Source organism: Arvicola amphibius, chromosome 12 (assembly GCF_903992535.2).
Source record: "Arvicola amphibius chromosome 12, mArvAmp1.2, whole genome shotgun sequence".
In the NCBI taxonomy this organism is placed as follows: domain Eukaryota; kingdom Metazoa; phylum Chordata; class Mammalia; order Rodentia; family Cricetidae; genus Arvicola; species Arvicola amphibius.
The window spans coordinates 27,721,769-27,736,039 of NC_052058.2; the positions used below are offsets into that span (position 1 = coordinate 27,721,769).

The window sequence follows — 14,271 nt, forward strand, 5'->3', positions numbered from 1 at the left end:
GGAGTTATAGGTAGCTCTACAGCACTCAAGTCAATGCTGGGCATTGAACTCACGTCCTCTAGGAGAGCAGCAGTTGCCCTTAATCACGTAATCCTTTCTCCAGGCCAGTTATGTGTCTTTAGATCATGAAGAATCCTCCAAATACCAGTTCTTAACCTGTCTAACAGGGACATTTCCATCTGCCATTATTTTTTTATATACATAATAGGAACGGAGTAGTCAAGAAACATTGAATGTGCATGTGGAGGTCAGACAGGTGGCCATGTGCTTCACAATAACTAACACAGGACATCAATACAGAATTCAACCACCTCTCGCTTTTTCTATAATTTACATAAGCATTACATTTCCATATTCCTGGAGTCTATAGTCCTCCTAGAGAAGTAGGATTTCTTTTAGTAAAATTAAAAATTTCAAGATCTGGAAATCATGTAGGTAGTGAAATACACGTAGCCCTCCCCCCCCCCATTTCCTTTGCTTGGGTTTTCCATTCAGTGAATGAGGGCAGAAGACAGAAGCCCTTTCTCCTGGTCTTGGAATTTGTTGTGTACTCTGGGGTTTCAGTGCTAAAATGCTCAGGTTCTGTGTCCTCCAGGCCCAACTCCCACACCATAATCAGAGCATCAGGTGCCTTTACCTATATACATGCATTTAGAATGAGCAAGCAGTGAGATCTGGACTCTTAAAGATCTATTATTCCAGTCCAGTACCCAGGATAGAAATTCCTGGCTAGAAGGGCTGGCTGAACTGGCCTAGCTGTCCCTGGTCTGAGTGGGCATGCCGCTGTGCCATGCAGATTTCTCATTGATGGGTTGAGTACAAATGTGGAAGACAATAAAAAGTACTCACTAAAATACGCCTTTTTTTTCTGGGACAGTAAACGTTCTATGATGCCCACAAAAAAGAAAGCAGAGACTCAGTATCACCAATACGCTTACTATGTAAGGGAAAGAGCAGGTGGTGCTCATGACTACAGGTGCGAAGGGCATTTAGGAGAGATTGTGTTTTCACTTATTTGATGACATCAACCATGGTAAGTTCAATAAAAGATGAATTACTAATGTGTCTCTAGCATGTTCCATTTACTCTGGTCTTACTGTGCTGTGAGAAATAGTTTCTGTGTACTAAACTTGGCTAAAGGGGCTTCCTACACTATGGTCACAGTGTTGGAATGTTCTTTTCTATTTAGATATATATGATGACTGTAGTCATCCTGGAGTGATTGGCCTCTGGTTCTTAACTGTTCCTTTCTTAGGCAGGGGTTAGGATGCTTGCCCGAGGTACTGTCATGACTTCTTCAATGGATCTTCAAGTCCTACTATTCCCTCCTCATTTACTTGGCAATCCCTGAGTGCTGCGTATTTATGACTCTCCTTGATTTCATGAGTCCTCACCCTGATTTCATGAGTCCTGTTATTCAGATCATCTGGGTTGTGTGTGAGACACCTCACCCTCTAGGAAACAAATGGAAGAGGTGCTCTATCTTTCCACGGTGCAAACCACTAGGGTTGGTGCCTAAAAGTCCTTTCCTCCCTGTGAAAGTTCTGCTAGAAATGGGACCAATCATATTTTAAACTAGGTAGTCTCCTGATTTACCTGCTAGTCTGAGAACAGAATTTCTCAAAGCACAGATGTTACTATAAAAAAAATAAAACCATGATCAAATAAGTCTGGGAAATGCTGGATTAAATAAAATTATAGAGCTTTCTTTATTATATGCCTTTTAGATCCTTTGATCTGCTAATGGCATCAGGATGCTAGGAGATAGAATCAAAATGTACAGTACTTTCCCAAAGTTCTTGGCCCACCAAATCTTTGTCTCAAGACATCTCTCATGGGACTAATGTTCTAGAAGTTACTGGGGGAATGTAAGTTTAGACTTATAATGCTTAGATTCAGTTTCTTTCTAAGAGAAATCAAAAAAAATCACAGTAAAGGGCAAATGGACAGGAAAGAAATGGAAAAAAAATATATAAGTCTTCAAGTGCCTGGTAATCGTGTTTCCCAAAGAAAGATGAATTTCTCTGGAAACATAGCAAAGTGACTGATTTTTTTCATAGTTCCTCATTTTTGCGTCTTCTGATCTCTTCAGAGACCTCAGGAAACAATGGCAACGGTGGAGGCCACTTATCTAGAAGACATGGTTGGTTGGACCTGATAACGACCAGAAGGCCAAGGAAGAGGTCATTTCCCTTCATATCACCTCAGCTAATTCTGCACAGTGGACACTCAATGGAATCTCACCCAAACTAATTCAGCGTCTAGACTCCAGGATGCCACATTCTGATACAGGTCTCTCACTTCCTGTTAACCAGTAACTCCACCCCCAGGGCATCCCTATCCACAGCCTATACAATCATGCATAGGGTAGCTCCACCCCCAGGGCATCCCTATCCACAGCCTACACAATCATGCATGGGATTGCAATCACTTGGGAAGACTTTGTAGGCTTTCACAACTGCCACACTCTGTGACCGAGTTCCATAAAAATGCTAATGTTGACATCTAGGTTGTTGATACAGTGCAGGGGAGGGCCCCATTTCCTAAACCTGGAGGCCATGGTCTAAGAGGGGCTCTGGCTCAGGAAGTCTAATACTTCTGTCTCTGAGGCCATCCATATATCACACCAGGGGTCCTTGCTTAACATTCCTTTGCCCACTGAAAGGTTGAAATGTGGCAGCCTTGGTGATGCCAACTTTAAACTGTAAAAGTCCCCTCCTAGGTAAGGCCATTTTGTTTTTACCAAGTACAGAAACCATGGCCCTAATTAGCTTAAACCTTTAATCATCTATCTTGTTATGAATGACATGACCAAGGAAAAAAATTCAGTAGACACTAAGGGACCTGCATTGTTGCATTGTAGGGCTGGACAGTAAGCACCTTGAAGTCAGGGTTTTGTCTGGCCTGCATGCGTGTTCTACTCCAGGCTCAGCATGTGCTGGCACGTGACGTCTGCTCCAGGGATTACCTGGCAGAGTAAATGACCAGCAACCAGAGTTCATCCAGGTAGACTTCCTCCTGGAGCATGGGATTTTCCCCTGAGGACAATGCCGCTACCATCTCTGTGCCCAAGAGTTGCTCAGAGCATTCATTGTTGACAGCAGTGACAAACACGTGTCTGAGTTCCTAAGGACGTGTCTCAGCCAGGCACTGTTCCGGGAGTACTAACTAATTTTTGGAACTCCAGCACTGTACAATAACTGCTATTCTGTGGACACATTTAATGACGTAGACACATGGGAGGCGCCAACTGAGCAGTCAAGACACCCCACTGCCAGCCAACGCATTGGTTGGCTGAGACATAACCATTCACAAAGCACACAGACTTGATCTGGCCACTATTTCCAGGAGGGCATGTTAGGACGCACGTCTGGTTATATCAGCAGGTCCTTGTGTGACTCACTCCAATTCCTCCTGGTATCCTTCCAGCTCTCCCTGTTAACTATGTCTCAAGTGGGGGGGAGGATACCCACGGGGGCCTTCTGGCATGCATGGCTCAGAAGGATAGCCATCATGAGGTCTGCAGGCCTCCCACCAATGAAGTCTCACATTGACCTTTCATGGGAGAATGCCAAGGAACAAAGGGTAGTGTGCCAAAGGGCAGTAGCCAAAGGCAGGGAGGGGGAGATCTGAGACATGCTGGGATAAGCAGGTGTGAACACATGGTGCTAGGTGCCAAAAACTGCACACAAAACCAGACAAAAACAAGGACATGTATGGTAATGACATATATTAATCTTTCCATCTTCCAGGTCACCAGCCTCTAGAGCTGCTTCAGAGGGATGCAGTCCATGAACTAGAGCCTTTCTGCTTGTGGCTTTGGAAACCCACAAGTCCTAGGAAAAAACCTTCTGCAGTGCTGGGGTCTCCGAGGGGAAATTCTTCAGGGCACAAAGGCTGGGATCTCAGTGGTGTGTGCTCTATAGAACTGGCTCCCCCTGGAGTTTATTCCTGACAAAACATTCCAGAGGCTAAACCTTAACTAACTTCCTTGGGGTGCTAGTGAGGTGAGCGAGAGAGGAGAGGCATCTGGAAAGAGTGACAGGGGTATAATGAGCACAACCTCCCTAGCAAACACTGACGCCCTCTACACACAGTTAATAACTGTTTCTTGCCAAAGTCTGAGATGTGCCGGCTTACACAGAAAAAGGTGCTTTTCCCTAATGCCCCACAACTACTGGAATTTGTTGTATACACTATATTATGCTCATACAAAGGTACAGTAAAGGAAGAAAAACTACTAATACTGACTGTGTTGTTCTGCTTATTCGTATTCAATTTATTAATCTGCATATGCATCACCTTCGGGAGCTTTGCTGCTAGACCCTATAGCTTCTGCAGGTAGGGGATGAGTGTGAGCGCAGCTGAAAACTGCAGGCATCTCCTCTTTTCTTCTTTGGTTTGGCAACTTCATCTTTTCCCTCGCTTTCCTTAGTCAAGGGAGAAGACAGGCTTCAAAGCAAAGAAGTCAGGCTCCTTGACTTCACTGACTCAAAGGTCAGCAAAATGGATTTCTCCTTTGGTGTTTTACCTCACTATTAACTTGCATCGTGGAGGGACTGTCTAGGAGAGTGCTCAGCAAACTCAAGGTTTCTCGGTTGCCAAGCTCTTGGGAAGAGTGTGGTTCCTTTTAAAAGTTGCAAAGAGACATTCCAAAATAACTAGCCATTAGATATGAGCCAGCAACAGGATGCCTATCTATGAAAGAAGAAAGGAGGGGAGGAAAGAAACTGCATAACATAAACAAGAAAAGACAAAACCTTAAAGAGGAAGGAGAAAGGAAAACATTTAGATTCCTTGAGTGATGGAAATAAATACCAAAGCTATTAGTTTCAGTTCAAAGAACGTATCACTTTATGCTGTTTATTATTTCTTGAGGATTATTTATTTTATCTTAAAATACCCAAAGCCTAAGAGGGGTTCTAGAGGTGCGCAGCAGTGAAACTGACCTGGTCCGGAGAGGGCCTGTGGTTGGAGTGCTGTGACCTCCCAGGAGATCGGTGGTGGTGGTGATGGTGGTGGTGGTAATGGTGATGGTCGTCGTAGTTGTCTGCCATCAGCTTCATTCTGTTCTGAGTCTGCACAGAAGGAAAACCAGGAGAGAGCCTATCAGGAGCTAGACAACAAAGCCACCAGACACGGCACACTGACAGCACCTACGAGAAGGGCTCCCTTTACTCCACTCCCAAGCTTCTCATTTCTAGGCACACTGAAACCTAATAAGAAGCTTTAGTGAAGGAAGCTTCACCATACTCTTGAAACTATGTGACATCTATACATGTTAAAGTTCTTTTTTTGGGGGGGGGGTTAGATACATCCTAAGGTACAATTAGACATCCAAAGTAAGCTAGCAGCCCCAAGGTGCCCATAGTTGCAGCCTACATTCTAGAGAAGGTCAGAAGGAAGCCTTGGAAGGAATGCTGGGAGAGGGCTGTGTGGAAAAGCAGAATGACAAACAATATTCTCCAAGGACAAGGAAGGCAAGTCCACTCCAAGGCTGCCAAACGCAGGGACACTGACGGAGACGGGTCACCGCTGCAACATGACGGTATCTTGGGAAAGGTTGTCTACAGACATTTAGCTGCCATTGTTCTTTGCGGGAATTGGTGCCAAGTCAGTGGAAAACAGGCTGACTGCTCTAATCATGTGGTGTTTGTCATAACGGAGACTGGGAGTCATAGTTAAGTCCCGAGAGCCACAGGGCTGTATTCCTTTATGTTTCAGGGCAAGAAAAAGAGCAGGCATGAATTGAGTTAACGAGGCCACAATAACACACACACACACAAAATGCCCGAAGTCCTTTGAGAAGGGCAGCAGAAGAAATCAGCTTGCCTGGAAAGTCAGAGAGTCTGGACTTAAGGATAGGACTGCACAGATTCAAGTGTTGCTCCACCTAACATGCTGGCTGTGCTGTCCTAAGGTGATTAACTAAGCCTCAACTTCCTTACCTCTAAAATGGGAGGGATCCTTCCTGGGATTGCTGTGAGGATCAAGTGTCAGTCCAGTGCCTTTACTACCACCGTCTTCTCTGTCATCCTGCGCTGCAGAACTTTCTGCTTTGTGTGTGCTGTGTTCCTTGCCTGCAGTTCTTCTCCTTGGCTTTTCCTTCATCCTAATTCTTGAGTCTCACTGATTCACAGCACTTTCTGCAGCAGCCTGCTCTTGATTGTTTCTTTCCTTCCTTCCTTTCTCTCTTTCTTTCTCTCTTTCTCTTCCTCCTTTTTTCTCCCTCTTTCTTTTTCTTCCTTTCTTTTACTTTCTTTCTCTTCCTCCTTTCTTCTCTCTTTCTTCCTTTCTGTCTTTCATTTCTATCCTTCCTTTGTTTCTTCCTATTTTTTATTTTTTTCTTTCATCTTTTTTTTTTAGCAGTGCTGGGGATTGAATTCAGGGTACCGTACATACTAAGCCTATTTTCTGCCATGGAGCAATATTCTCGGCCTCCTCTAGGTGCTTTCCTTGTGCCTACCCTTGAAGCTTGGACTGCAGAAGCAGACACCAAGCTGATACTACTTCAAGGAGTGGCTGGAAGGGTGAAGGATGCTGTCATGCTAGATAGGTGCTGTACATCTTTCTTCAGTAGGATAGGTCACCAAGAGTTGAGGACATAGTGTGGGTTGCTATAACAGTTCAAGATGGCAGTGGACCATAAGTATTCTCAGAGAGCCAGAAGATGGGGGCCATCAGGGCTTCCAACCAGTCAGAAGTTTACTGTGCAATATAAATATTTAATAGATATAATCTACATGGGAGGTAGGAAAAGACAAGATCTCCTGAGTAAATTGGGAGCATGGGGACCTTGGGGGAGGATTGAAGTGGGGAGAGGAGAGCAGGGAGGGGAGGAGAGAAAAATGTAGAGCTCAATAAAAATCAATAAAAAATAATTATTTAATAGTAAAGAGTATTATAGACCCAAAGTTGTGCATGCTCATGGTATTTTTTCATGCACAGTTGTGCTATCCAAATTTCCTTTGGAGGAATTATTACTACTGTCATTCGGCAGCCAGGAAAAGAAGGCACAGACTTTAGCCTCAAGAGTCATTTCTTAATAAAGAACATGGACATTTCTGGGTCTTTCCATTTTCAACCCCCAGGCCCCTTTCCTTGTCAGGCTGCTAGCAGAGAAGGCCAACAGCTGAACAGGTGAAAAGAGCTATCCCTTAAGTACCTAGGGTCTGTTAAGCTTTGGAAACACCTCATGTCCCAACTCCACCTGCCAAAGGATGCCTCATGATTTATTCGTTACATCTTTTTAAAAGTGTACAATATTTGAAAGGTCCCAAAGTGAGCATAAAATGCATGTATATGATAAAAATAAAAATATAAAATAGAACAACTTAAACATTAAATAAAAAAAATCCAGGAAATCTATGGAAATCCACGCAATCTATGGCAGCTGACAGCATTCCCATTCTTCATTTGTCCAATGGACAAGTGAGACCTCTGAGAAAGAGCAGGCCAGTAGAGCCCTTGTGGACAAGATTCTCCTTAGTCCTCCTGCCATTAGACAGGAGATGCCGAAGTCCAGCATTCACATCTAAAACCCCAGTATCTCCACAGAGCACTGTACTTTTGAACTCACTGATTAATAAATCTGGAACAGTTTCTTCCAAATAGAACTCTAGGGGCCTGAAGGGAGCTATGGAGATCTGTGATGGTGGAGAAGGAAGGGCAAGCCCAAGAACAAGCGATCAAAGCTAAACGAACAAATAATAACACTGCTAGTGTAAACATCGTAATGCCCTTATCCTTCAGGGGAGCCCCTGTGACTTTATGAGGTCATTCTCTTCCCAGCGACAATCCTAAAGCTCCCTACCTTTGAACTGTGTTCCATAAAAGAATGTGCAAGCTAAACAAGATGCTGTATGCAGCCCTAAATGTGTCCGCTGAAATGAGGTGTGAGAGAGTAGGCATGTCAAGGGATGAAGACTGTAAATGAATGATGTCATCTTTCCAATTTGGTGCTGAAATATAAATAAACCACATTGTTCATATGAATACCAGATCTGGGGGAAATGTACACAGAGCAATCGTGAGCGGAAGAAGCTTCTTTTGATTAGTCTGGGATGAGAGAAGAGTGTGAAACAGAGGTGAAAAATTGAGTTTGGTCTGATACTTCAGACTATTTTTATTTATCTTGCTTGTAACATATCTCTTAAACTGTGACCGAGGCCTTACAGCCTGGGTGATCATGTTAGGTCCCATAAAACAACTGGGTAATCTGGCTCCTTTAACATAAATTGAAAATGGACTTCTTTTTGTATCCTGTCCCCACAATCTGTACTACTCACCCCATCCCTGCCCAGTTATACTGTTTTCTACCACACAAAGAAAGCCAGAAAGTATAAGAAATGGTAAAATAATACTTCTTAATGGTCAACAAAAGAAAGCCTGCAGGAAGTTTTTTTTTTTTTTTTTTTTTTTTTTTTTTTTTTTTTTTTTTTTTTTTTTTTTTTTTTTTTAACAAGGATTCAAACAAGGATGCCAGTTGTTCAAACTCTATAGAGTTTCAGCAGGTGGCCCACGTCCCTCCAACCAAAGGACACATAAAAGATCCACCACAAAGCATCAGGTCTTCGGGGCAGACCTAACTGAAAACCTGAAACCATTCATGGGGACTTGGAGATGGACAACCTTTCTGAAGTACAGCATCTAGGAACACAGGGACTTGATTAGTGAGTCACCTGGGTCCCAACCTGTCACTTTGAAGCTCCCATCTCTGGCCACCTATGTTTGACTCTTTTTTCTATATGTGACATCATGATTGTTGAGACAAATCTGGAGCTACTAGCTAGTCAATTTGTTCTTCTTTAAGGAATATTCTATTTCTCAATAAACTGGACCTAGTGCCAACCTGCCCAATTACCTCATCGTGAATAAGGAATACCTAGGTGTTATGAAGGGCATTTTCTCACTGTTCCCTAGCCTTTGGAATACCAGGGGACTTTGGAAGGCTTTTACCAGTACCAAAAGTCAACTTGGGAAACCAAGACTTTATCCATTAACTAAAATACTTGATAAACACTGTATGTACAAAGGTGCTAGATTCTGTATCCCTCTGATATTTCAAAAGGTTCTATCCATGCAGTTTTCAAAACAAGATGAAATCCTTGATTGACTAGTAGATGCCATAGCTTAATGACAATGCATAGCTATAAAAGTATAATATTAAAACTTTACACCTATCTTAGTCAGGTGGCAGTAAGGAATCAAGCTTTGTCCCGTCATCTAGATGATATTAGCACTTAAACCTACATAAGTGTGGTTTAAAAAAACAGAAGGAAAAAGGCATACGATAAGATTTGTTACCATGGGAAAGGAAGACCACACTGCGCCATGGTAATTACAGTTCTTTTCTATCAGGCTTTCTCTTTTTCCTCTTTCCCAGCAGGGGAATCTAAAACATTGTAGAATTTTTCTACATGTCTTTCTCTACCTGATCTGAGGACAATGGGAAGTTCCTGTCTGCAAATAAAAGATGAGAAACTGGCTGACAACCATAGAATAAGAAGGATGAAAATTGGGGCCCTTCTGAATGTCCATGAATCTTAATTGAGTAGGGTCTGGGTTTCAATGAATGCTGTGGGACAATGGCCTGTACCCTGTCACTTGTATTTTAAATAAATAAATGCTGATTGGTCAGTAGCCAGGCAGGAAGTATAGGCAGGGCTATCAGACAGGAAGTAGAGGTGGGACGACGAGAATTCTGGAAAGAGAAAGGTTAAGTCTGCATTTGTGACCCAGCTGCAGAGGAAGCAAAATGAGACTGCCTCGCCGAAAAAGGTACCATGCCATGTGGCTAACACAGAGCATAATTATGGGCTAATATAAGTTATAAGAGTTAATAAGAAGCCTGAGCTACTAGGTCAATCAGTTTATAATTAATGTAGGCCTTTCTGTATTTCTTTGGGACTGAACGGCTGTGGGACCAGGTAGGACAGAAACCTCAGTCAACAAATGATGAGGTCCCAGTGGACAATAAAATAAGCAGGAGATGAAGAGGCTACAGGAATCAATAAGAGGCTCCATGTAAGAGCAGGAATCAGAGAGGTCAAGTGTTTATTACGGACAATTGTTCAGAAAGTCATTTTTGCTGATCAATGACAGTAATAATTGTGTGCCAAGTTAAGTGTATGTAGCATGTACTTTTCAAAACCTCACTTTTGGGGGCCAGGGAGATGTTTAGTTGGTAAAGTACTGGCCATGAAAGCATGAGCACCCGCGTTTGATCCTCAGCATATGTGTAAAATTCTAGGGGTGCCTGATACATGCCTATAATCCTAGCACTGGGGAAGCAGAGACAAGAAGCTCTGTAGGGATTGCTGGATCAGCAGCCTGGCCAATTGGTGAATTCCAGATCCCAGTGAGAGACCCTGTCTGAAAATCCAAGGTAGATATTTCCTGAAGAACAGTATCCAGGTTGACCTCTGGGCTCTAAAATCCTATGCACATAAGAACACGCATAGGCACTTACACCTCTGTACCTCTAACACACAAACACGCACAGTTAAAATAATTATTATAAGTTTACTTGGCAATGAGAAAGAGCTCCTAAGTTCATAATCATTCTTCTAGTGAATGAAGGAACAGAAAAAAAATCAAGATTTGTGGTTTCAGGATCTGACAGTAGCAACATGAAGAGTAAGGAATGAATCCAGCTGCAGAGGCCAAAGCAAAGGTAAATAAGACACATGGGGAAGGAGGGCTGACTATAGCAGTGTGGGAAGAGGATGGGAGTGAAGGGGGGGGGGGTTTACATGAATAACCAGAGGCAGTAGAGAGTCAGCTAAAGGTAGGGGCATCAAGCTAGGCTCCTTTGTAGCTAAGAGTTGAAAGTTGGCTTGGATATGAGTAGAAAGAGGCAAGGATAGGCAGGTGCTACAGCCAACAGGTCTACACATGACCATGAACAAAAATGCAACTCAAGACATACTATGTGGATGTTACTTTCTTTATTCTTTATTATATGTGGAAGAAACAGAAAAAAACTATTTGAACTAACCACTCACCCTTATAACTAAGAAGATCCTGTCAGTTCTGGAAACAAGGGGAAGACTTTAGGATAGAACCACACCATACACTCATGTATGCCAAACTGTGACATCTCTGGGGAAATGGGCCAGGGTACTGGTGTCTGTTCACAAATATGGATTGGCCTCTTCTCCCTCAGCCCTCACTTCTCCCCATTCTGCCATCACATATTTTTTGTTATTACTTCCCATGAAATGTAAAAAATTCCTGTCAGACTTTTTTTTTTCAGAAATTCCAGATAAAATCCTCCCCGGATCATCCCCCAATCACATACCTCTCTTTTGTATGGGAATAATATACTCAAAGTCCACTGGTCTCCCTTCTACAGATACTGCAGGCTTCTCACTGTCTTGAACGGCAGCTGTCATAGTCTCTGGAGAAGCAGCACCTGCCCAGCACTCAGTTTGTTTCTATCAGATACTCATTGTGAATCCCAGCGAATCAGTTCCATGACTCAGTTTCTGCCTCTCGGGAATGGGAAAGCATAGGAATGAGGTCTTCATCCCAGGCAGATGCTGACTCCTCTCCTGGTTCCTTTAGAGAGCAGAACTTTCAGTTTTGTTCTCTCTCTCTCTCTCTCTCTCTCTCTCTCTCTCTCTCTCTCTCTCTCTCTCTCTCTCCTGCTAACATCAGAAGAGGAAGGTTATCCTATCAAGCAGTTTCCCGCTTCTTAGGAAGCTGGGGGAGCTGAGGGAATTCTCTGGAGGGTCATGCATAAGGATTAAAGCCAGCATTTTCTCTGTCCTGCTCCAGCCAGCACAGTTTACTGAGGGTGGGTGATGATTGACAGGGAGAGACCTCTACACTCTGTCCATTGTAGGGAGCAAGAGTTCCCTCACAGTGTGAGGAAGAATGTGGGCCTCTGAAGAATGGACCACTTGCCAATGTCAATAGTTATCACTCTGCTTACCTGGCCCTTGCAGTGCCAGGCAGAAATGGTGTGCTGCTCTATCATCTTCGTCACCTGGCACAACAGCCCTATGACAAAGGCTGTGATGGAGGCCTACTTTAATAAGGACAGAGGCCCGTGACAGTAAAAAGCTGGGTAACTGTGCATTACTGACTACTAACCCATAGAGGTGATTATTATCCTGGCTTAGCTGAAGAGGAAATTGAGACAGAGAGACTCAAGCCCTACTGACTAGGACGGTAGCATGCCTGTGGGACACCTGTATACTACACTTGAATCTTTGTGGATTGGTTCCCTCATAAAAAGAAAAAAAAAATCAAGATTATTCTGGAAAGGAGCTAGGACTCTGGAAAGACTCTCTGAACATAAAAGAGAAGCAGCTCACATGAGTTTAACGTTCCTGGTGAGAAGGATGAAATCCGTGGAGCCTCAGCTGAGGTTCAAAGCACTAACCCTACCGTAAACTCACAAGTCATCCTTGGCAATCCTCAAGGTTCAAAGGGGTGCGTGTTGTTCACTAACCCCACTATCAACTCCCAAGCCACCAGCTCCAGTCCATACTGCTTCAATCAGCACCAGAGCATTGGATCTGGCTAACGAGCTAGCAACTGCAGACTACCAAGGAATTTCTAACATCCTGAGCGCTGGTGCCTGCAGTGGGGTGTTAGGGGAAGGGGGGGGGCCTAGAAGTTTCCACCATTGAGCTCCTAGGCTAAGCGCAGGTCTGTTTAATTAAGTAGTGGGCAGCACATGCTATACTTAGCTTTTAAACACTTGTAAAGTCCTCTCTATTCATTTATCTTACTTGTCACTGACAAGCTCCTCAAGGACTGTAACAGTATGCAGAGCATGAAGAGCCTGGGTAAACAACACATATTTTATGTGGAATCTAAACTGTTTCAACCTGGAGAGTCAATAGAGGGTCTCAGAGAAGCCGGGACTCCTCTACTGAACTGCGAGAGGACTCTGGGCAGGGTCTGTTTTGAGCATCTCGACAAAGCAGACTTTGAGATCAAAGCTCAATTAAAAAAAAGAAAAAGAAAGACAAACCTGAAGATATAAAGGAAGAAAAATAATTGAGCAGAAAGAAGGACTGGAGATGGAGAGAATGAAAAATAGAAGCAAGAGAAGGAAGGAGGGAAGATGAAAGGGGGAGGAGCTAGAGCGAGGGCACAAGAGGCACTGAGGAAGGAAAAGGAAAGGAAGAAAGTGAGGGGTGAGGAGAAGAAAAGCGGTGAACAAAAGAAAGGAGGGAGGAAGAAGAGGATGATGGCATCTTAAAGTATTATGACGCAAAGTTGTGCAGATGAGGAAGGCTGAGATCTTCATCTGGTGCATGATTCCACAGATGTTTGTCCTTATTGGCTGAGAACGGCCCCACCAGATCATCTCTATCCAGTGCTGAAAGCAAAAGGAAGCCCTTACGGCTGGCACAACGAGTGGCCAGGCCAGCGGGCCCTGATGATAGGGGCCCTTGAGGTTGAGAAACCAGCAGCAGCTTAGAAAGGGACCACAATATTAGATGAATGAGGGAGATATAGAGAAAGGAACAGGTGCCCACAGAGACTTCATAGAACACAGAAGAGTCACAGATAATACAGGGCCCTCTAATAGCTATATCTTTATTTTAAAACGCACTGTAATAAATTATAGCATGTGCCTCAGAGAGAGCATCTAAAGAAAGTACACCTTTGGACTCAGAAGACACACAGAAAGGCATCCTCAACATGACTGACACTTGAGAAACTACCATCACAATGAAAAAGCAAAGTAAGAGCTGAGGCTTGGGCTGCCGACAGCAGAAACTGGATGTTCAAAGCAGCCCAGGGACGATGAACACATCCAGAAGAACCGCTCTGTGGCAGAGGGACATTATTCACAGAGGTCTGGATGCTTGTGCAAAGCAGGGAGCCAACACCATCTGGATCTGCTCTCAGTTCTGAAAGTGGCCAACAGAAAGGCGAAAACCGAAGACCTCTGAACATCAACCCTACCGAAGGAAGTAGCGACAACTCAAGGAAGGGAGGGACCTTGTGAGCAAGGCCGTGCACGCATGTAGTGGGGCTGCTGGCCGTACTGAACACAGCCTGAGCCAGGAGAGAGGCTGATGAGACAGGAGGGAAAGTCTGGCAGGACCAAAGGTACCCGGCAGCCAAGAAAGAGAAAGAGACTCAGAGGGAAGAGATGGCTGGCGCCTTGGACAGGGAACAAATCAGTCTCCCCAGCTGGTCTCCGGCTTGGGTAAGACAAGTGGAAGAAATGTAAACATACTCATTCATTTTCCGATTAGTCAGAAAACAAGTGGGAAGAGAGAATTCACAGCAAGTGTCCCA

The 14,271-nt window shown here is 43.9% G+C and overlaps 1 protein-coding gene across 1 annotated transcript in view; it reads right to left on the reverse strand.

Moving 5' to 3' along the window:
* Window positions 1-3,511: 3,511 nt before the first annotated feature.
* The window catches only part of Erc2 (ELKS/RAB6-interacting/CAST family member 2), a 681,609-nt gene continuing 670,849 nt past the window's right edge, over window positions 3,512-14,271 (reverse strand). Inside the window, 2 exon segments of the mRNA XM_042054009.1 lie at window positions 3,512-3,682; window positions 4,950-5,078. Of these exon segments, the coding sequence (XP_041909943.1) occupies window positions 3,512-3,682; window positions 4,950-5,078 (300 nt within the window).